Genomic DNA, 24067 nt, shown 5'->3' on the forward strand with positions numbered 1-24067 from the left:
AACAACTCTCGTGAAGATACATAATAAAGATGGGCCAAAAATTTTATTCAACTTATTAAGAGGGAAGATACAGTGAGTCAGATATTGAGATCAGCTCAAAGAGTATTGCAGGACCGAGGTATTTAGAGGCGATTTAACATAGGAATGTTAGGGTAAGACTGCTGGGTTATACACAAAACTGGCTAACAGCCTATAGGACAGTAAAGTATATCCTTCAGCGTTGTCAGCTGTTGAGAGTGGTGATCTAGCCGGACACTCAAGGCCCACATGCTATTGTAGCAACAGGCACTGGCCACCAGCTTCATTCACCATAGGGGGGACCTGCAGGGACCGCGAGCTGGGGCGCCGCCGAACGGAGGAGGGAAGGCCGGTCAGCCCCGCGCGGCGTCCAGGTTGCGCACTGCGCTAAGGAGGTGGGTCGGGCTCCGGTGCAATGGGGTACCAGGGCTGGGCGGCAAGGCCCTCGGTGCCCCGCACCGGGCTCTCAGGGAAGTCCCCACGGGCAGGGCACACCGGCACTTCTTCCTGGAAAGCGCTGCGGCTCATGCGCGCTCAGCACAGTCCGGCCAGCGGCGCATGCGCGCACGCACCCGGCCCAGCCCGGTATCCCTCGGCCGCCGCTCTTGCCCTCGCCGCGCGGTGACGTCACCGGTGGCCGACGCGCGAGGAGCCGGGCCTCCAAACGCCACCGCCTTCCGCTCGCCCCCTCGCCGCAGGTGACGTCACTGGCCCCGACGCGCGGGGGGCGGGGCCTCGGGTGCCTCCGCCTCCCGCACCGCACCGTCGCTGACGGCGTTGTCATCGGTTCCCGACACGTGGTGACGCCATCAGGCCTCGACGCACGGTGAAGGGGCAGGGCGCGCGGGCGGAGCCTCAGCGGGGTCGGAGCTGAGAGGAGAAGGCGGGGAAAGGCGACGAACTGAGGGGGATCGGGGAGGGGCGGGAAGGTGGCGGCCAGAACATGGCGGAACAGATCCCTCTGTACCCGGTGCGCAGCGCGGCGGCCGCGGCCAGCTGCAAACGTGCGGCCTACAGCGCGGCGGGGCCCGGGCCGGGGGCCGAGCGGTCCAGCAGGTAACGACGGTGCCGCCCCACCGTTCCGCCCAGGCGCCCCTCCCCGCCCGGCCCGGTGGGGTCCGCCCAGGGCGGCCGGCTCCGGAGCCCCGCGGGTGCGCCTGACCCGGGGAGGGCGTCCACGGTCCGGGAGGTGCCCGGGCGCTGCCACGACCCTGGTGTGCCCCGGCGCCTGGCTGAGCGCAGAGGAGGAAGAGCCTCTGGTTCGGGGGGCTGCTCCCTCAAGTAGCACTGGCACCGCAGGTCGCACGGCACCGATCACGCAAGTTGTTAGTTTCCGAGACCTGTACTGTGTCACCAGAGAAATCGCGAAGATGGCAGATACAACTTCCAGTTAGTTTTAGAAATACAAATCTTGTTGGGAATCACTTTCACAAGTGTAAAGAGCAAGTGAAGACATTTCAGTTTGTTTACTAAGTGCACGTTTTACTTGAACGTGTACATACAAAGTACTTTGTGTTGACAAGAATTTTTGCTCTTAAGAATGGGAAACGGAGATTCAGAAAGGTTAAATTGTTACAGTTAGTAAGAGGTAGAATTAAACAGTGCAGACCTTTGATTTAAAATGGAAGTCTCATACCCTAGTTGGTTTTAGTTCGTAACTTATTTCTTACCCAAAGCGAAGAATACTACACTTATAAATGATAGCGTGGTTAGAAAAAGAAACTTATAGGAAGGGGAGATAATGCTTTTCAGAGTTGTTAAAATTTTATTCCTGGGCAATTGTAGAAGCAATCAGTCTTTAGTACATAGAGTGAAAAAGTACGGGTTTCAATATCCAGTTGCTTCAGGATTCCAATTTTAGAATAGTTTTTGGTTTGGGCTATTTGAGAGGCTGTAACATGTAGTCAGAACAGTACATATTATGATGCTACAGAGCTGGATTAATCTTGGTTCATTTCCGTATTAGCTAGCTGTTTGATCTTAGGTAACCATAGGCCCTAATTTCCTCTGCTGTAAAGTGGGGGGGGGGGCAGTATTTTTCCTCATAGAATTGTTGAGGGTTACAGGAGAAGTTAGTAAGGTGCCCATTTTTAGTGTTTGGCCCTGAAGTGAAGTATCGTTTCCTTTCTTCCCTGATATTACCTGGAAGAGTAATTGCATAGGTAATCTTCTAAGTGGTTGATTTTAGGAGATATTATTTGAAAACGTGCCACCTATTTCACAGTCGGTTTCCATCACAGTTCACATCTGTGAGTTTTTGCCTTATATATTTTAAGGCTCAGTCATTTGGTAAATACACGTTTAGGATCTCTGTGTCTTCAGGGTGGATACTTCTTTTATTGTCAGGTAGTATTTCTCTTTTTGTCTCTGGAAATTTTTTTTACTCTGGAGTCTACTTTAGTAGACTGGTGTAGCCACATCTGCTTTTTGTGGATAAATGTTTGCATGGTGTTAGCATTCAACCTATCTAAGTTGTTGAATTTGAAGTGAGTTTCTGTTGGGTCATGTTTCTCCATTATTCAATCCGTCAATCTCTGTCTTTTGATTGGTATGTTGAGGCCATTACATTTCAGGTGATTATTGATACATTAGAGTTTTTTATTAAGATTTTTTTTTTTGATGTCTGTATTGAATTTGTTACAATATTGCTTCTATTTTATGTTTTGGTTTTTTGGCCCTGAGGCATGTGGGATCTTGGCTCCTGACCAGAGATCGAGCCCATACCCCCCGCATTGGAAGGCAAAGTCTTAACCACTGGACCGCCAAGGAAGCAAGGAAGTCCCCGATACATTAGAGTTTAAGTGTGCCACTTTATTAATCTGTTTTCTGTTTCTTTGGATTCTCATTCTTCTGTTTCTCTTCTTACTTTCCTTTTACTTGAACGCTCTTTTGATATCGCTACAGTGTTTTTTGGTGTAGGTCTTTGTATAGTTTTTATAGTGTTTGCTCTGGGTATTACAGTATATGTATGTGACTTATCACCATAGTGTATTGGTATCAGTATTTTACTATGTGGAGTGATTTGTGGAAACTTCATTTTGGTTCCTTTACCTCCCTTTTCCCCCCTGCAATTTAAATATCATGTCCTGAGTATCAGATGGTGTTATACTTTTTGTTTAAATCATCAAATATGGTTTATAAAACTTGTGATGATAAGGATAGATTATTGTATGTACCCATATTTTTGCTCTTTTTTGTTCTTCCTTCCTGATGTTCCAGGATTCTCTCTTTTTTCATTTCCTTTCTATTTCAAGACCTGCCTATAGCCCGTCTTGAGATTTCGTCTTAGAAGGTCTTTATTTCTCCTTTATTCCTGAAAGATAGTTTTATTGGATGTAGAATTCCTGGTCACTTCTTTTCTTAGTACTTGGAAACTCTTGTTCCACTTCCTTCCAGCCTTCATAGTTTCTGCTTAGAAGTCCACTGTCATTCCAGTTGGTGTTCCCTATAGGTAACTCATCATTTATGTCTGGCTGCTTTCACGTTTTGATGTATGTTGGTATGATTTCTTTGGGTTTAACTTGTTTGGTAGTCACTGAGCTTCTTGATTCTGTTGTATTTTGTTTCCCCAAATTTAGGGAGTTTTTAGCCATTATTTCTTCAAGTCCTCTTTCATTTCCACCCCTTTCTCCTCTTCTTTCTGGACTCCAGTGATACAAATGCTGGATCTTTTGTTAGTTTTACGTAATTCCTTTAGGCTCTTTTATTTCGCAGTTTCTTTTCTCTGTGTTGTTCAGACTGCGTAAATTCTATTTACTTGTTCTCAAGTTCCCTAATTCTGTTCTCTGTCATTTTCACTCTACTATAGATCCCATCCAGTGGGGTTTTGTTTCTACTATTTTATTTTTAAGTTTTATAATTTCTTTGTTTCAAGAGAATTTGAAATTGATTGTTGAAGCATACTTATGTTCGGTGCTTGAAATGCTTGTTACATAATTCCAGTATCTGAGTTCATCTTAGTTTTGGTGTCACTTGATTGTCTTTTCTAATTCCCACTGTCAGTGTTTTGGTTCTTTGTATGATGGATGGTTTTTGATTGTTTCCTGGATATTTCATCTATTGGGAGAATGTGGGCCCTGTTTATATCTTTTATTTTAGCAGATGATCACCCTGTTTAGATTTAGCACGTAGGTCCTGGCCTACCTTTGTCGGCTGTGGTTCCAGTGACAGTTTAATTCTCAGGGTTGTGATTTTTGGTGTGCTTGGTTTATGTGGTGCTACTGGAGCTCTTACTTGTCTCTACTTATGCTGCTGAGGAAAAGAAGGGATTCCCCTAGGCCCAGTGTCTTTTGGTGAGAGGTGGTTGTGTCATCCCATGTGGATGGTGAGGCTGTGTTGGCTGGGAAGTGGCTGTGGACGTGCCCCCTCCATATGTGCCCCCTGACTTTCCTGGTGTGTCTTGGTAGGAGAGGAGACTCAGCACCACTGTGGCCAGGAGGCTTTCTGTGCCCAAATCCTTTTTTCTGGTGCCCCTGGCTGCTCTGGCATCGTGGGGAAGAGGAGAGGCCATGGAGAGAAGCCATTTCCTGAGCTAGCTGCTTCAGTCGCGGGGTTGCACTTGTTGGTGCTGCTGGCCGCCCCCCAGCCTGCTGAGAGAGGGGTGCCTCAGGCTCATGGGGACACGGAGGCTTCCTGAGGCCTCTAACCTCTTGTTGTGGCAGGGACCCTACCTGGTGCCACGTGGATGCCCTCGTGTCCCTGGGTGGGATAGGGGAGTCTCAGGCCTGTGGGGAAGGATGCCAATTCCCATGGCTACTTGTCAATTTTATCTTGCTGGTGGTGGTGGACTCTTGTTCTGCCAGGGGAGTAATGGCCTTCCTGGGCTGCCTTTTCTTGCTAGGTTGGGAGTTAGGCAATGCCGAGCCTGTGTCCTTCCTTTTGTCCGGTGGGGGCATGTGAGATGTCCTGCCACTGTGTTCCTCCAGTTCTGCATCCCAGATCAGCCCAGCTCTCTTCCTCTCACTGCTGCCTTCTTCCCACCTTCCAGAGCTCTCCTGTGGTTGGCTCTTGCTTTATTTCCAAGGTTTATAGTTGTACTTAGGTGAGAGGAGCAGGGAGAAATGGATTGTGACTGGAAGTTGTGCTTCTGCATTATTTTGTGAAGTTCGGCTTTGGTTGTATTTTATCATGGTAACATTTACGAATAGTTTAAAAAGTTAGTTGGTGGTAAAAGGCTTATGATAAGATACTGTGGCCCTCACCCCTCATCTTCATTCTCCCTTATCCCAGCCTCTCATCCCACAGGCAGTTACTTTGGACTCTTCTAGCTGTTTCTTCTGGCACTTACACATCTCCGTTATTTCAGTGGCGTTATTCCTGACTTTGTCAGCATCTGAAATGACTATTTCTAAAGGCTTCCTTGATCTCAACCCCAGCCAGGATAAAATGGGATGCTCCTGCCAGGCTCCTGTAGGACTCTGTTTCCCCTCATACCACAGATTGCACTTGACTATAACTGCTTCTCTTCTCATTAGACTTTAAATTCCATGAATAGAGTGGCAGTGATGGTCAGATTTTACCCCTGTTACCTGGCCCCACGAGATGCGTAGGGAAATGTTCCCTTCTCTTTTACTTTCTGGAAGACATTGTGTAAAGTTGGTGTTACTTCTTTAAATATTTGCTATTTTCCAGTGAAACCATCTGGACGTGGCGATTTCTTTTTAGGGTGTTTTAATTTAAAATTCAGTTTCTTTAATAGTTATTGAGCTATTCAAATGACCTATTTCCTATTTGGTGAGTTTTGATAGTTTGTGCCCCATGACCAATTGGTTTGTTTCAGGTAAGTTGCCGTATTTATGTGTGTAGAGTTGTTTGTAGTAGTCCCGTATTTCCCTTTTGATGTTGTTTCATTCAGGTGTTGGTGGTTTGTGCCTTCACTTCTATTTGTTGGTCATTCCTGCTAGAGGTTTGATCTTTTCAAAGATCCATCTTTATTTTACTTATTTTTTCTATCGTTTTCTTTTTTTCAACTTCATTAATTTCTGCTCTTTATTTTTTCCTTCCTTTGCTTACATTAGGTTTATTTTTCTCTTCCTCTCATTTCTTAAGGTGAGAGCTTGGATTATTGATTAGAGACTTCTTTTTAGTATAAATGTTTAGTGCTGTAAATTTCCCTCTTGGTACTGACTTATCTGTGTCCAACAAATTCTGGTATTTTGATTTTCTCTGAGACATCCTCTTTGACCCATGGATTATTTAGAAGTGTGTTTGGAAAATTTACTGTTATCTTCCTGTTACTAATATCTAGTGTGATTCCTTTGTGATCAAAGAACACACTTTGTGTGATTTCAATTATTCTAAATTTGGTGCAGTTTGTGACTGAGGATATGGTCTGCATCAGTAAGAATTCCTGGGGCTCTTGAAAAGAAAGTGTATGGTGCTGTTGTTGGGTGAAATGTTCTGAAATGTGATTAGATCTTGTTAGTTAATGGTGTTGAGTTCTTCTCTCCTTCCTGGTTTACTGTCTAGTTGTTGTATGGGTTGTTGAGGGTGGGTAGTTGAAGTCTCTTGAGTGTAATCATGGACTTGTCTATTTCTCCTTTTAGTTTTTTCAATTTTTGCTTCACATATTTTGCAGGTCTGTTGTTTGGTGCATTCGCGTTTGGGATTGCTTTGTGTTCTTGAGGGCCTGACACTTTTATCCTTATGTAATTTCCCTGTCTGTCTCTAGTAATTTTATTGCTCTGAAGTTTACTTTTTTTTTTTTTTTTTTGCGTTATGCGGGCCTCTCACTGTTGTGGCCTCTCCCGTTGAGGAGCACAGGCTCCGGATGCACAGGCTCAGCAGCCATGGCTCACGGGCCCAGCCGCTCCACAGCATGTGGGATCTTCCCGGACTGGAGCATGAACCCGTGTCCCCTGCATCGGCAGGCGGACTCCCAACCACTGCGCCACCAGGGAAGCCCTGCTTTCTTTTGATTTATGTTGGCCTGGCGTATAATTTTCCATCCTTTTAAATTCAACCTACTTATATTTCAAGTGAGTTTCTTTTAGTGTGTGTATGGTTGGTTTATATTTTTTATCCACTCTGCCGATCTGTGTCTTAGAGTTGATGTATTTAGAACATTTACGTTCATTGTAGTGATGGTTAGTTAGTGCTTACATCTGCCATTTTACTTTTTGTTTTCTGTGTTTTTTGTTTCTCTGTTTTCTTTTTCCTGATTTCTTGTGGGTTACTTTGAACACTTTTTAGAATTCCATTTTGGTTTACTTATGGTGTTTTATGTTGGATCTTCTCTTTGTATAAATACTATTTAGCAGTTCTAGATATTATATTATACATACATAACTCATCACAGTATACTTGTGTTGATATTTTATCAATTTGAGTAAAGTGTATAATTCTTACCATACATCCTTTTATTCTCCCCTATTAGAAATGTAATTATGGGCATACCTTGTTTTATTGTGCTTTGCATTATTGTGTTTTTTACAAATTGAAGGTTTGTGGCAACGCTGCATTGTTAGATGATGGTTAGCATTTTTAAGTAATAAAGTATTTTTCAATTAAGACACGTATTTTTTTTTTTTTACACATATTGCTGTTGCACAGCTAATAGACTACAGTACATTGTAAACGTAACTTTTATAGGCACCAGAAGACCAAAAATTCATGTGACTCACTTTATTGCCATATTTGCTTCATTGCAGTGGTCTGGAACCGAACCCACAATAACTCTGAGGTATGCTTGTGTCTTGTAAAATTATATGTAAATTTTACATATGTAAAAGTACTTAAATATTTCCCTTACATACAATTAGAATTGCACATCAGACAGTGTTATAATTTTTGCTTCATCTTTCAAACATAATTTAGAAAACTCGAGAGGAGAAGGATGGTCTGTTATACTGACCCATATTTTTGCTATTTCTGTTGTTCTTTTATTTCCTGATGTACCGAAATTCTTTATTTCATTGTTTCTGTTCTGCTTTAAGAATTCCTTAGCTATACTTTGAGGGTAGGTCTGCTGGAAACAAATCTTTTAGTTTTACTTCATCTGAGGATGTCTTATTTCCCCTTCATTCCTAAAGGATATTTTCACGAGATATACAATTTGGGGTCGAGCACTTGAAAAATGTTATGTCACTTCTTTTTGGCCTGCATGATTCTTGATGAGAAATCTGATGTCATTTGAATGATTTTTCCTTTGTAGGTAAGATATCATTTCTCACTACTTTCAAACTCTGTCTTTAGTTTTCAGTAGTTTGATTATTATGGGCCTTAGCGTAGATTTCTTTGAGTTTATACTGTTTCACTTAGTTTCTTGAATCTTGTGTCAAATAGAAGTTTTCAGCCTTTATTTGTTTGAATACGTATGTTTGGGACCTTCTTTTTTCTCTTCTTCTGTTACTCTAGTGACACCTTGTGAGATCTTTTCTTTTAGTCCCATGTGGTCATGAGTTCTGTTCATTTGTTTTAAGTCTGTTTTCTGTTCAGATTGGGTGATTTCTGTTGTTCTGTCTTCAAGTTCATTGATTTTTCCTCTGTCTCCTGCATTGTGCTGCTGAGCCTGTCCATTCAGTTTTTAAGTCTCTGCTATTTTTTTTTCTCGTTTCAAAATTTCCAGTTGATACTAATTTATATTAGCTGTTTCTTTGCTGAGTCGTTCTATTCTTTTGCATATGCTTCAACATGTTTGTATTGCCTGTTGAAACATTTTTATGATGAATGTTTTAAAACCCTTGTCAGATAATTGCAACATCTGCATCATTTTGATGTTAACATCTCTTGATTCTCTTTTCTCATTCAATTTGAGGTTTTTTGGTTTTTGGTGTAATGAGTGATTTTTGCTTGTATCCTGGACATTTTGGTGTTATGCTATGGGGCTGTGGACCTTATTTAAGTCTTCTGTTTTATCAGTCTCTTTTAAAAAGAGACTCATGCTGAGAACAGATGCCTGTTGTCTGATTATCTCTAAAATATTAGTACATTTCTTAGTAGAGGCAACACTATTTTTTTTTAGTGTTAGTTTTCTCATTGAGTGTCTACATACAATTTTCTCTGAATCTTAAAAATTTTACAATTATCATGATGATAAAAAAATATTTTACAATTTGTAAAGATGAAACTTTTCCTTTGCTGTGATGGTTTGCAATTGAAAGCTTTTTTAAAGTACAGAATGATTAGTAAGATAGCATTTATCCAAGTACCCAGGCCCAGGATTCCTTGGAATCAGAGACATAGTCTTAAAATTTATAGAATTAATTTCCTTTACGGGGGCTGTAGTTCGCACACGTTTGCGACATTCTTCACACTTGCCAGCATGGAAATGTCTCACTTAATTTTCTAAACCGACAGTGTCAGCATGAAGATAGAGTTGGTGATTGGGATAGCACATTCTGGGCAACTGGAGTGTGTGTCCTGAGCTAACTGGGCTGCTCATCTGTAAATTTCTAGATTGACATTTACATATATTAGATATCGCACCATTAACTCTGATTCAGAAGTTTGTCTCCATTTATGTATAGCATTAGTGTAATTTCTTATTTGAGAAGGTGGTATTCTCATCTCTTACAGAACATTGTGTAAGAGGAGTCAGTAACTCCAAGGTTACTGCATAAACAGTGTGTGGCCGGGGGCCTCAGCTCGAGGGACTGCCTGACCCTTGTCCCTGTTGCTTGTTTTTGCTGCTGATGTCAAGGCATGCTGCTCTGGTGCTGTTCCTTTAAATTTTTTTTTTTTTTAAACTATTCCCTTGTTCATCTCCTCTGCTGCTGTAGGAAGGAAGGAGTTCCAATTTTTCAGAAGTTCATACAGTTTTGCTGCTCATTAATGACTCATCAGTGACACAGTTGAACTTGGAAGCTCTATTGATGAAGAAAATATGCACATTTCTCTATAGCATTTTGTCGCTTTGTTTTTCTGCGTTACTTACATGTAGGCAAAGAGGGAGTGTTTATTTTTCTTAAAGAAGGTTTAAGCATTAGGCATATTTTAAATGTTTTTCTCCCTTTAATATCAGTTGACTCTCAGAAATGTTTCTCATCAAAGTGGAAACAATAAGGCTGTTGGATACTTAAGATAAAAATGTGAGTTTAAGATAGTTATTGTATTGACCTACTTTTACTTAGATACATGTAAATTATTCGTCTTCCAGTACTTGAATGTTTTGTTGAAAGTTCCTAATTTTTTTAAACCTTTGGCAGCAGCTAAGATAGCTGTCTTCAGTTCTTACCGTGGCGGTACTCTTGGGTTCAGTATCATCCATTCTGTCGTCTTTGTTCACATTGTTGTTACTCATTTTAAAAATATGTTTCCAGAATTATACTTAATTGCTGGAAACGTTGATCTTTCTTGAGTGACAAACCAATTAAGTGTGTATGACACCAGGCAACAAAGACACTTAATATTCTCTGCTTATCCTGTCTCTGAAAAATCCATTATTCATCATCTTATTGTTTTTAAATACTGAGGTAAAATTTTCAATACAATAGGAAAATTGCTTTGGAAGTGGAATAAATTGCTTGCCAGTTCAAAGTCTCCATTTCTGAAGTTGAGGTTACTAAACATGATGTTGCTTATATTCATTATCTTTCAGACTCATTGTACTGCTTTTCTAGCATTAAACTTGATAAGATTGTGACTTTTGCTAAAAAACAACACAACGGCTAAAAGAGCTTAATGAAAAAGAGTAAAAATCTCATTTTGTATACTATGTTATAATATATTTAAGTGTTTTTTGAATTTTAATTGCATTTTGTATAAATATTCATTTTCTAGTTGACTGTTTTAAAAGAAGTAATCTACACAGAAGTAAGAAAAAAGGAATTTTTGAGAGGAAAAATATTAGTTCTGTTTTAGATTTTATGTAATTTTTTGCCTGAACCATCTCAGATGATAGGTCACTTGCTGTAGGGATGTTCGGTGATGGTATCAGTAGTAATTGCAGTTGTTTGTAGAAGATTACATGGAGAGATTAAAACGAGTATCCCTTTGATCAGTGGAGTAAGGTGTTCAAAAGAGAGGTGAAAATAGTGACTGCTACTTCTCCTGACATATGCTTTCAGCTAGAGGTCTTCTGCTCTCTTGCTTTTAGTGATGATATGGTATTCCATCATGTATTAAAAGCAACTCTGATCATTGATAATGAGGTTTTTCCAGGCTTTTGGGGTGCACAGCACGGTGATCATTATCTTTGTAGATATATCTTGTATATATTTTTAATTTTATGAGATAATAGAACCTGTGCATTAAAGTTTAATTGCATTACCAAAAAAAAAAAAGAAAAAGGCTTTCGATGCATCTTCACAAATTAGTCTCCCAAAAGTTGTTCACATTCTTACCAGCAATAAGAGTCCCTGGTTATCCGAGACTGTTGTCCATGCCAAATGTTAAGAATTATTTTTTCAGTTGTTTTAATTTGCATGTTTTAAGCGTCCTTTTTGAAAACAAAAATTGTTCCCAGGCTTAAAGCCTTCCACTGCCTTCCCCGCCTTCCACTTTGAATTCGCACGACGCTCTTCCTTTTGGCCTTCCAGTCTGTGGGGCTTGCCCCTCTGCGTCTGCAGCTGCATTCGCCGCAGCTCCGCCCGGCTCGCTCCCTCCAGCCACACTGGCTGTCTCTCCTCCTGCAGCCCTCCAGGCTCTGCAGCCCCTTCTAGGCCTTCCTAGACCTTGGTGTGCTTGGCTGCTTTTCGTCCAGGTGTCGCTTCTTGAGACTCAGGCTCCTGGACAATCTGAGGAAGACCCCTCCTGTCACTTCTGGTCTCATCATCCCCTTTATTGTCTTCCTAGCACTTTCCCCTTTGAAAATAGTTTACGTCTTGTTTTTGTCCTGTTAGTACCTAAGCTGTGTATGAGCAAGGGCTTCGTGTGCCTCTTTGCTTCTGTACCCGCAGGGACAGCGCTAGCATGTAGTAGACGCTCAAGTGTTTGTCGTAAGGTCCTAATGTGGTGGAGTGTAATTTTCTAAGTATAGCTGTATTTCTTCCTTTGTGAATTGTCTTTGTTCATGTGTCATTCAAAGTGTTTGCTTTTTTATTGATTTTTATTGATTTGTGAGAACTACTTATAAAGAATCATTTTTTCTGTCACGTGCTGCATATTTTCCCCCATTTTCTCATTTGCTTTAAAGTTTTCTTCTTTGATGATGCAGCATACAGACCTCCAGAGTGCCTGGCCATAGTAAGGACTCAGTAAACTTTAGCCGTCCATTTTCCCGGGCTCCTTCGTCTAAGACGCCTGCAGGAGTTCTTTTTCATTCTGGTTTATTGTCTGATTGACAAGCCTGTTCCCCAAATGATGGATCTCTTGAGTAAACTTGCCCCGTGCGTAAGGGTGCAGCACACTGACTGTGGCAGCCAGCAGGAGCACGAGGAGAAAGGGCCCCGTGCTCAGTGCAGGGAAAGCCGTGTTGCAGGAATTAGCTCGCGCGCTGGGGGTGTGGGTAGTGATGAGGGGATATCCGTCTCCCCGTGGTTACTTGGCTGCGGGGGAGCAGGGCGTCATCAACAATAAGTACAGAATCTGTTCTTTTTTAAAGAATTGTGGTAAAGTATGCGTAACGTAAGAAATACCATCTTAACCGTTTTTAAGTGCACAGTAAATGGCGTTAAGTATGTTACCGTTGTTGTGTAACCACCACCGCCATCTACCCACAGAACTTCCATCTTCCCAAACTGAAACTCTGTGCCCCTTAGACACTGACTTCCACCGTCCCCCACTGCCCGCTCACCTGTCTTCCTCCTGTCTCTGGAGTTGACTGCTCTTGGGACCTCATGTAAGTGGAGTCATTCAGTGTTTGTCTTCTCGTGTCCGGCTTATTTCACTGAGCATAATGTCCAAAAGGTTCTCGTTGTAGCTTGTGTCAATTTTCTTCCTTTTCATGGCTGAATGATAGATATCCCATTGTATGTATGGTCCGCGTTTGTCTATGGACATTTGAGTTTTTGTTCTTTCTTATAGTATGGTTTTCTGTGTTAATTGTCTAAACATGGGAATTAAATGAATATACGTGACGTGCCTAGATTACTGCCTGAGAGTCTGAGCTCTCAGTAACTGTTCAGTGCTGGTTTCCTCTCCTTTAGATCAGCAGCATTGTCCCTTCAACAGTGCATTAGTAATCAGCAGGGTAGTGGGAGGGACAGGTTGGTGGCTCCTTCACTGAGTCTTCTGTTTTCAGCACAGCCTCCCTTCCCCAGAGGAGGGGAGGGCTGGTTGCCTAGTTGGGTGGGAGGGGGGCTGCAGTGTAAGGATCCAGATGTTTCTTTCAGAGCTTTCAGTCGGTTCTTATTTCAGCGTCCCTTCAGAGCGCTCCCAGAGGCACCCAGCGCTGCCGGTCTTCAGCCCTGCTAGGGTCCTGAGGTTCCAGTCCCTTGCTTCTCTGGATTCTTCACTGCTGGCTTCAGACTCCATTTTCATGGTTCTGCTTAGTTGTTTACCATCCACACATCTGCTTCCCCAGCTTCTTACATTTTGTTATCTCCTCTTTTGTTTTCTGTTCTTGCAGATTGACGCTTTTTAAAAAAAGCAATATTTTGCATATTGAAAGTAGATTATGTATTTAATCTTCCATGAAAGATTAAACATGAAACATTTTAATCTTGAAACATGAAACAAGAAACATGAAACATTTTTTCATTTTACACGTATCTGTCTGATTCGTTCTTCTCTTTCAGAAGACTGGTTTTCTGGTTTCTTACTCTACGTACTGGCATAGACCTCCAACAGCTCCTATCACAGGAGATAGTAGCTTTAGTTATCGAGAGAGACTGCCGCCTTTTTCTCAGCTCCAGTCGCAGAATTTTCCTGGACAGCTGTGGCTTAGCTTGGTTGGCCGCCTGTCCCCGACCAACCACAGGAGGGTTTGAGGGTCCCAGGCAGCTACACAGCAGCCCTTCCTGGGTGGTGGGTGGAGTGGGCCAGGTTCCTAAGGAAAGAGGAGCTGGTGACCTCCCAGCTCCTGCCTGCCCTTGGCAGGCCAACTCCGTTTATAGCAGCTGCCTGCGTTGTATTTCAGAGACCGCAGACTGAAAATGAATAAAAGCAGACTCAAGATTCTCCCTCTGCTGCCAGAAGCCTGCTTCTGCTAGTGTTTTCTGTCCTACTGAGCGGCACTGCCGTCCTTCCCGTACAGGCCGGTCATCCTTAGGCTCTTGTGTCCTCTGAGTTCACAGTCAAACATCACCTGTCTGTGTGCTCTAGCTCTTAAATGCCCCGAATCTACCCACTTCTCTCCTGTTTCCTCCAGCTCCTTTGTTCAAGCACTGTCTGCCTCTGTCCTGGACTCTTGCAGCGGCCTCCTAATTGGCTCCAGCTCTGCCTCGACCAGTTCTCCAGGGCAGCCAGAGTGCAGAGCGAATCTCATGTTTGCCTCTCACCTGAAATGGTTGTCTTTCCTGTGATTTGCAAGGGCCTCCACTGCCAAGTTCCTTCTGCCTTTCTGGGCTCGCAAGAGGCCCTGATCTTACGTCTGCACGGGCCACCCCTGCTGCCCCTTATCTTCTGAACTGCGTCCAGCTAAATTGAATTTTCCGTACGAGAGGGGAGCAGCCTCGGCCATAGCTCATTGGTGGTGTAGGGCCCGTGTGACACCAAGGTGCTCTCCTTCCCTTAAATGAGTAAATGTACCCGCCCCAGTCTGATAAGGCTGAGGTAAACTGCTTCTCGTGTTTTTGGTATCTCTCATAGCTCTCATATTGGTGGGAGTTTAAATTTGCAGTTTGGCAATATGTATCGAGTGTTTTACAGCTTATGACTTTACATAACAATTCTAGTCCTGGGAATCTCTGAAAGAATTCATCTAAAATATGGGAGAAGTGCTATGCACAGATATATTCACTGAAATATTTTTTAATGGGGAGTTATAAATGTCTTCCCTGTAGGGGATAACTGAGTAACCTGGTAAATCCTTTCGCTGGACTATTTTTTAGTTACCAAATGTTGAGAAGACGGTAGAGAAACTTAGGTGGGAGGTTGACATTGGCCTTCACGTCCAAGGACTTTTTTCCATCACTGAATTCCATTTGGGCTTGGGTTCTTGACAGCTAGGCCCTTATTTTAAGAATAAAGTCTCATGAAGACAGGCTTTGGGAATCTTGCCTGCTGACCTTTTCACAGAATCCTGGTAGGCAGAGTGGTACACGGCACCGTTGCCACACACTCACATGTGCACTGGCACACCCAGGCACCCACCCACCCGTGCACAGGCCACACACACGTGCACACACACACTTCCCTGAAGGATTCTAAAAAGATAGCTAACTGCAGATACAAAGCTTGTTATAAACTGTAGGAGATGCATTTTACTAAAGTTCAGAGCAGAATGGAAGTTCTGCTAGTGCTGTTGGATATTCTCGATTCTCTGGAGTAGCACCCGTCATCGTCCGCCCTTCCGTAGGCCTTCATCTCCAAAGCGTTGGCTCTCGAGAGTGACAGGAGATCTAGAGAAAGAAGATAGTAATGATGGAGAAAACGACAAGTGTCCAGGTGACCACAGGTCTCAGAGGCAGTGGCAGGAGAAAAGATGGAGAAGCTGTAGATAGAAGTAATGGAGAGTGGACATCTATTCTAGTCTTAAATTTTTTTCCCTTGAGTATAGTCTCCCCAGTTGCTCATTATAAGTTATTTCAAGCATACAGAAACATCAAGAGAATGGTCTTTTATGTAGATACAACAGCTACACATGGAAGGCTGCTTGGAGGGTTCCGCTCACGGCATGGTAACGGCAGCTTCCTTGGACAACCTTTCCTTTCCTGCTTACCTTGGTTAAGTTTTTTGCAAAGGAAAGTAGCATTACTGTGCAGTGTTATTTGTAATGCTTTGCTTCCCCTGAAGACAGCTTAGTACGAGGGAAAAAGAAAAGTGTGATTAGTAGAATTGGGCCAGCTCTTGCCCTAAGCCAGACCCGTATCATATACAGAAGACTGCTTGGCCTGCCTCAGTGCTCTGTTCTTTCCTTTATCCAGGTACCAGCTGGAAGATGAGTCTGCCCATTTGGATGAAATGCCATTAATGATGTCTGAAGAAGGCTTTGAGAATGATGAAAGTGATTACCACAAATTACCACGAGCTAGGATCCTGCGAAGAAAGAGAGGCCTAGAGTGGTTTGTCTGTGGAGGATGGAAGTTCCTCTGTACCAGGTTTGTTCTCCATTGCTGCCAAACCTACACACCAAGGTTACACAGTTATTTATAAGCTTAGCTTCTAAACACATTTGTTTCTATATCAAACTAAAGAAGCCACTCTCTAAATGACATCATGGAGAGTATTAATAACCTTAGTCAAAACCAAACAGTGCTAATCCCAAAGGGACAGAAAGCCAAATTCACTTTTTTGTGAGATGTTTTAATGTTTAAAAGATGGAGAAAATTAGTGATTTTGTAATTACTGCATGGTAGAATTAATTCTGGTCACTGTACTGACATTTATAAACTGTGTTCCTTTCTGTTCCGTCTGTGACTATAGAGGCGTCCCTTGGTATCTGTGGAGGATTGGTTCTGAGACCCAAATCAGTGGATGCTCAAGTCCCTTTATTTTTTCAGTTATACGTATATATATATTTTTTCAGATTCTTTTCTATTGTACGTTATTACAAGATATTGAATATAGTTCCCTGTGCTATACAGTTGGTCCTTGTTGTTTATCTATTTTGTATATAGTAGTGTGTATACGTTAATCCCAGACTCCTAATCTACCCCCCCACCCTGCCCTCCCTGCTATCCCCATTGGTAACCGTAAGTTTTTTTCTATGTCTGTTTCTGTTTTGTAAATAAGTTCATTTGTGTCATTTTTTACTTTCTACATATAAGCAATATCACATGATATTTATCTTTTCTCTGACGGACTCGCTTCACTTAATATGATAATCTCTAGGTACATCCATGTTGCTGCAAATGGCATTATTTCGTTTCTTTTTTATGGCTGAGTAATATTCCATTGTATATCTGTACCACATGTTCTTTATCCATTCCTCTGTCGATGGGCATTTAGGTTGCTTCCAGGTCTGGGTTATTGTAAATAATGCTGCAGTGAACATTGGGGTGCATGTACCTTTTTGATTTATGGTTTTCTCCGGATATATGCCCGGGAGTGGGATTGCTGGATCACGTGGTAACTCTACTTTTAGTTTTTTCAGGAACCTCCATACCATTCTCCATAGTTGGAGTTGTAAATTGGCTGTACCAATTTACATTCTCACCAACAGTGTAGGAGGGTTCCTTTTTCTCCACACCCACTCCAACATTTATCATTTGTAGACTTTTTAATGGTGGCCATTCTGACTGGTGTGAGGTGATACCTTATGTAACTCTGTCATGTACTGGATTGGTCTAAGACAGATAGTTCTGTCAGATCCAGAAGCAGGATCTGGACATGTAGGTTTGAGAGTTGTTGTTACTGTAGTGATAGTGGAAACCACCCGGAAGGATGACATTCCTAAAATGGCAGCGGTGTGGTAGAGGTCTGTGAAGGAAGAAGGAAAGGGACCCTTTGGGGAAAAGGACAGTGTTGGAAAGGAAGGCTAATAATCCTTTTCTTAGGCAGCAGAAAAAATAGGGGAGCAAGTGTGAAATAGTGTTGGAGAGGATGACTTTTATCTTAACCTCAGTTGGGAACATTAGTTCATTTAAGTGAGGAGGTGTCTGGGATACACATGAGGACTAAAAAAATGACAAAATTGGTCCTGCCTCGGTAGAGATCATCAGTAATCACACATCTGTATTGAACCCAGCATAATTTTATTACTGTTTGTCCATCAAGGAGAAACGTGAGCCATTACAGAACCAGCTGTGGAAGCGAGGGTGTGGGCAGTTACGGTGGGAATGGTGGCCAGTGTTGTGAGTTGAAGAGACGGCTGCGGCAGAGGAGCTTTGGGCGGTGCCGCAATTGCAGTTTGATGGATGTGTGGTGTGTGTTTTCCATTAGTGTGGGGTGGAAGAAAGAGTGGGATCAGACCCAGTTGTGCTGTTTGAGATGAGCATTCTCACAGCCGAGAACTAGAAGAGGCCCTCTCCTGATAGCTAAGGGCCAAGCCCGAAGTTGAGCCAGAGTCTGACTTGACTCGCCAAAGCCTTTCCTTGCTCTTCGCTCCGCGGACTGGGAAAAGTGCTAGGACGAGGAGGTGTGCCCCAAATGCGATAGGTCCTGATTTGCACTCTTCAAGCAGATAAGTGCCTGGTCTCACCCTCCTAAAGGGAACCTGACGTGAAGATCAGTGGGACTGAGAAGGCTGAGAATCTTACCTACTGTGCACGGAGGATCCCTGCATGACAGAGTTGCTAGAAACTGGGGACGTGGGAGTGGGTACTGATGGACCTGAAACTTTAAGGTCATAGTCTCGTGCGCATGGTGTGGACTTCAAGAGGGCAGGCCATGTGTTGGAAGTGATACTTATCCATACCAGTGAAACGGTTGCCAAGAACTGTGGACATTGTTGAAGGCCGAGTGCCTTGTTGAATTAATTATTTTTGGTCTTTTACAGGATTTTGTTTTTACCAAATGGAACATAGCCAAGTTTTTGATTTCATTTGTAATATTCCTTTTCTTAAGGAAGATATTAAGAATATATTTGAAAATCTAGGTGTTAGTGGCAAAAACTAACATGTTTTGGGGATATTAAAACAGCTCAGTAATATATACTCGACATGTATATATAGTCTTTATCTTAGTGAATGGTGATCATGTGGGCAGAGCTGACCGAACCATCGTGGTGGCTTCACTCACGAGTGTCTCTTTCCATGTGGACGAGAGTGACCTGAGACATGGCCACACTTCGTGTTCAGTGTGCATCCACTACACCAGGAAATTGTTATGGAAATTAAAACTGCACCTTACAGAACAAACTGTACAGTTAGCAACTTAGATGGGTCTTATTTTCTTTATTATAAATTCCCAGTTTTGAATATTTGCTAACCTTTTTATTTTCTAAATACCAGGCATTATAAAAGTCAGTGTTATTAAGGTTATTAGGCGAAGGATCAAAGAGTAGAAGATATATAAAATTACTTAGTTTAATTGCAGAAGAAAACGTCAGTGAATATTGTAGTAAAGATAGATAGCAAATGATATTAATGAGTTGCAGATATTTCATTGTATTTTTATTTGTAGATTCTGTGAGTAGTCAGGTTTATTTTTAAATTATTCTTCTTCTGGGATTGAGTAGGCTTTAATTTCTTCATGGCTTAAGACCTGCCTTCTCATTTTTATTATTTGGCAAAAATTCCAACTCTGAAAAATTTGACTCTGGAAAAACTTTTTCTGTAATCTGTCTTCTAAACCTTTGGGTGTCCTCCACGTGGGTTACCGTGATGCACACCGGTATGTAGTTCTGGGGGACAGTAATGCCTTTCTCACGAGGTTTACATTTCACTTGCTATCAAAAATCACTTTGTCCCCATGAAAGTGGAACCCTTGAATGGCATTTCCATATGAAGGGGGGTATCAAATGCTAGGATTGTTCCCGGTCCTAAATGGCCTCTACACTTTCAGTTAATCGGCAACACGTTTGGAGTGCAGAAGCATGGGAAAATGCTGATCTCTTGAGAGGACATGAGTGCTGTGTTGCTTTTGGCTTGGTAACCAAAGGTACCTGTTGGATATAATTATTTATTTATTTATTTATTTGGGAAGGAGGCTTTCTAAATTTTGGAAGTTATTTAATTATGGCCCCTTAAAATTTTACAAGACAGGATCTTGGCATATAAAGATGTGCTTTATTGAGTATTGGAGTACTACTTTGATTGTAGAGGCATTTGCAAAAACTTACTAATCCTAAAATGTTTTAAGAAAAAAGTATAGTTTGTACACTATTGGATTTAGTTTCAATTTGCCTCGACAGTGTGAGGCGATTTACATATAAATGGGAAAGTGTCTTCTGAATACAGAGTAACTGAGGAAACGTGCAGTGCGCATAGAAATGTTCCTGGGTAAAGCTTCTGGTTTCTTTCTTCCAGGGACTCCTCTGCATCTCCTTCTCACTTACCGGTATTTACCAGTATGTTTTACTCTCATTACTTTGCCTTCAAAAATTGCCCATAGTTTTACTTTCTCCCTTAGCTCTACAGCTCTATAAGGCTTACTTACACGTATTTTTTTGGTTACAAGTATTTTCTTTATGTGGGGGGTTTGTCTTCTCTTTCTGGTCATATTTTCTGTCTGCATAATCCAGTGGCAATGCTGGCAGAGCCCCAGGCTTTTAAAACTTCGAGACTGTGTATTCATTTAATATTGTGGAATAGCGGGTGGTTTAATAGTGGCTCCCTAACCACTGCTTGATTCTGTCTTTGCATGAAGAAATAATAATAAGATTTTAATTTGGTAATAGTAGTAGCAAAGTGTTATGAATAATTTAATTACATTTTGGAAGTCTAGGAATCTTAGTTTTTTCTATACAGTGTTATAGAGAAAAACTGAACTGTTGAGTATGTGTTTTTAGCCCCTCGTATTTAATTTAGTTTCTAGAGTATGAAGCTTTGAAAGTTAATGGGATGTTAGTTTCATGTGCTGCTGACAGTGGTGTAGATGTTGAGGTTTTTATTCTAGCGAATGTTTACAGTGTCATGTGCTGCTGACAGTGGTGTAGATGTTGAGGTTTTTATTCTAGCGAATGTTTACAGTGTCATGTGATGAAGACAGTGGTTTTGCATTTATAGAGCTTTTTGCCTGTAGAATATGCCGATACCAGCCTAAACTCTGGAAAATCCACATTTCCTAAGTTTTATTTATATTTTTTCAAACACTGAGCTTTGACTATCCTCCGTTTCATCTTAAGACTTGTCTGACTTTTGCACATTAAACCATTAGATTAGATAATTATGTGTTTCAGGAGAAAAATTCATATCTGAATACATTCCTGGAGGATTTTTGCTGTATTTGAAATGCTGAAGGAAGCGTGCACACGAGGACTGCTGTCCTAGCTGTCGTGCTTGCCTGAAGAGTGCTTTGTGTGTACCAGCCCTGCTCCAGTGCTTCCCTGGGATGCTGAGAATATTCTAGATCTGTGACGTCCAATATGGTAGCCACTGGACAAGGTGGCTGTTGAGTCCTTGAAAGGTGGATAGGGTGACTGAGGAACTGGACTTTTTATTTTACTTAACATTAATTAATTCCCACTAAAATAGCCACATGTGGCCAATGGATGCTTTATTGGACAGTAACTTTTTGTGCCAATTAGTGTTATAAGTTTGGAGACATTCTGAATGTGACAGCGAGAGGCAGCACAGTGACAGCAGAGCTCTGAGTGCTTTCCCTGTGGCAGGCATTGTGCCAGGAGCTCAGAGCGTGTCACCTGTAACCTCATCAGCGCTTCTGCGGTTGAGGAAACAAAGACTTAGACCAGGGGACCACCCCAGTGCCACTTGCTGGGAGTTGTTTCCAAAAGCACGACCTTAAAGTCCACATTTTTCCCATGGAGTCCTGTGGCCTGCTCATGCGTTTTTCATTTATTTCCATCGTCTGTTGAATGGCTGCCGTACTGTGTGCTGTGCTAAGCACAGGCCGTCTGTGAAGATGAGCAGGCGCCGGCCTGCCTGTTGTCCTCGCGGCAGGAGGAACACGGGGTTGAGTGGGGACTGAGGTCCAGGCTGTGTGTCAGCCCTGCCCAGCTGTTGTGCGTACATCGCTCACTGACCTCTGTGGCCTCCGGTTTTCCCTTGTGTACCGTGTGGGAGTTTGTCGTCTGTGAGTGTGGTTGCGGGGGTCTGAGACGAGGAGTTGGTGTTGTAACTGGACAGAGGTGGGCAGTGTGCGCCCTCCCTCCCGGCTGCGGGGAGGTGCCCCAAGGAGAGGCGCGGGTCCGGCAATTTGGTTCCGTGTGGGTGTTGGTGAGGGAGCTTGGGCTGGAGGCAATCCAGGTCCTACTGTAAAAGCAACAGGAAGGTGAGAAATAGTAGTTTGAAGCTTATTATATTTTATTTGAAGCCTTATTTAATTTTTGTCTCATACAAGCATAAACAAGATAAAATATTACCAATATTGACTGAGATCTACTTGACCAGTCCCCTTTCCCCCACCAACAAACAGTAAGGATGGGAATACTTATTTTGACAGTCTTAAATCGTTTAGTAATACTGTGATTTATAACTGTTGGGGATTTAAAAGTATGCTTTATGCGTGGAGATGCTCTCCGTTCTGATTTATTTTTTAAAACGTGATGGCAAGCAGTGATAAGAAATTTCTGCTCTTGGAGAGTTGGGTCTTCTTTGCTCCAATTGAAGCAGAAGACGGGGTGCGGAGAATGTTTTAGAGCTGATCTGCTTGGTATGCATTTGGCGTTCCTGGACCCCCCATGGGGTAGCTCCTCAGGACGGCAGAGCCTGACACTCCTGCGGGCGATGAGCTGTGCCCACGCCAGGAGGACTCGGCAGTTTTCAAAGGGCAAAGCCCTGTCCTTCCAGGATGAAGGTTTTCTGAGCACAGCCAAGAACTAGGTGGATACTTAATAGGGATATACTGATTTCAGTTTAAACACATAATGTATTCTCTCATACGGGGTGCTGCTGTGGGTGATTTATGAAGTAACACATCTGAGTGTGTTAAAGGGAAGAAAGACATGCAGTGAATTTGACACATAGTCCTGAGGGGTCAGCCTCATCTTCTAGTCACACCTTCTAAGGCTGTCATTATCCTGCAGGATTTCAGGTTAACTCTTGAGCTTGCTTTGTCCCAAGTGAAGTTAGGAATTTCCGCCTTATCCTTCTGGCTTGCAGTTCTAGCCTTGGCTACGTTCAGAAGATGACGTTTAATAACTTCCCTTCCCTTATTAAACCTCTCGGAGTCTTTCTCTGCATTTTGGAAATTTTAATTAAACTGAATTGTTAATACTGAATTTTAAATTCAGGATTATTTTATGCTTAATAGAGGTGAATTTGATACCTTTTCATCATTTTCTGAAGTATTTTAAGAAAAGTTATCCCACTAGAAACTTTATACTCTCTATTCAAATATGGTGGTTTGGATGTCCAGGAAGGAGAAGAGTTTGTGCTCCTGGAACCCTGAGCAGGGTTGGAGCAGGGTAGATTTAGATTAAAATCTTCGTTGCATAGATGAAGGTAGCCACATGGAAATACAATCAAGCTTTTAAGCCATTAGAATAGTCCATTAAACATTGGTATCCTTTCTAAATACTGAATTGAGCCATACGTCTTAGTTTTATATTAACGCGATCACTTAAAGGAGGAAAAAAGTGACTGCTTAAGACAAGGGGGTGGGTCACATCCTAGTTAATTGACGTCTGAGAGCCTTTATCACTGAATCACCAAGTGGTGTATTGAGAATTACCCATAACATATGGCGATTCTTTTCTCAGCATGTAAAGCATTGACTGCTTCAGAATGTTAATGGTTTTATTTTGCCAGTAAGAGGGTCTAAACGGGGAGGATAATTTCCCTGAGGTTCTAGGAGTCATTGCACACTTATTCAAGCTCCTTCAGTATCTTCATATCAAATTTAAATTAGTATAGCTGACCTGTTTTAAGAAAACCCTTACAGATTAACAGTAGATATGCTATTGGTGTCTGGTAAATACAATCAGTATTGGCTCTGGATATATAGAATTAATTCAAAAACTTTTGAAAAAGCATACGCAATATGTATCTTTTGTTTCATGCAGTTGCTGTGATTGGCTGATAAATATTTGTCAAAGAAAGAAAGAATTGAAAGCTCGTACAGTGTGGCTTGGATATCCGGAAAAGTGTGAAGAAAAACATCCCAGAAATTCTATAAAAAATCAGAAATACAATGTATTTACCTTTATACCTGGGGTAAGATTGTTAAATTCTTGAAAACGGGCTGCATATCAGAGATTGCTAACTTTGTTTTCATTTTTTTCCCTCATTAATTCTGTCGTATCCAAATCAGAGTCCTTTTGCTTTGGAACCATGGGTGTTTCAAATAATTGTTAAGTAATTCATATGCATTTGTAATAGCCACATGATAAGGGTTCAACTCAAGAAAGTTTATAGTTTGATTATTGCCTTCAATTCTAGATAAACATCACATTTATATTATTGTAGAAATAATCAAGTAAAGCTGAATAAAATTATCAGAAAATAAGTCATAGATTTTGTTTGGCTGGGAATTTGTTAGGCGGGAAAAGTGGAATGTCTCTAATGTT

General features: G+C 42.0%; 1 protein-coding gene across 5 annotated transcripts in view; it reads left to right on the forward strand.

Annotated features, from left to right (window-relative positions):
* The first annotated feature begins 940 nt into the window (after positions 1 to 940).
* The window catches only part of ATP9B (ATPase phospholipid transporting 9B (putative)), a 217807-nt gene continuing 194680 nt past the window's right edge, over positions 941 to 24067 (forward strand). For 3 of the 5 annotated variants that reach the window (XM_060029250.1, XM_060029254.1, XM_060029251.1), the window contains exons 1-3: positions 941 to 1074; positions 15924 to 16097; positions 23564 to 23714. In XM_060029250.1, the coding sequence (XP_059885233.1) occupies positions 962 to 1074; positions 15924 to 16097; positions 23564 to 23714 (438 nt within the window). In that variant the 5' untranslated portion in view covers positions 941 to 961. Of the gene's footprint in view, positions 1075 to 1283; positions 1408 to 15923; positions 16098 to 23563; positions 23715 to 24067 lie in introns of those variants that run through there. The other 2 variants (XM_060029253.1, XM_060029255.1) reach the window with 2 other exon arrangements.

This window comes from Delphinus delphis, chromosome 13 (genome assembly GCF_949987515.2).
Source record: "Delphinus delphis chromosome 13, mDelDel1.2, whole genome shotgun sequence".
Taxonomy (NCBI): domain Eukaryota; kingdom Metazoa; phylum Chordata; class Mammalia; order Artiodactyla; family Delphinidae; genus Delphinus; species Delphinus delphis.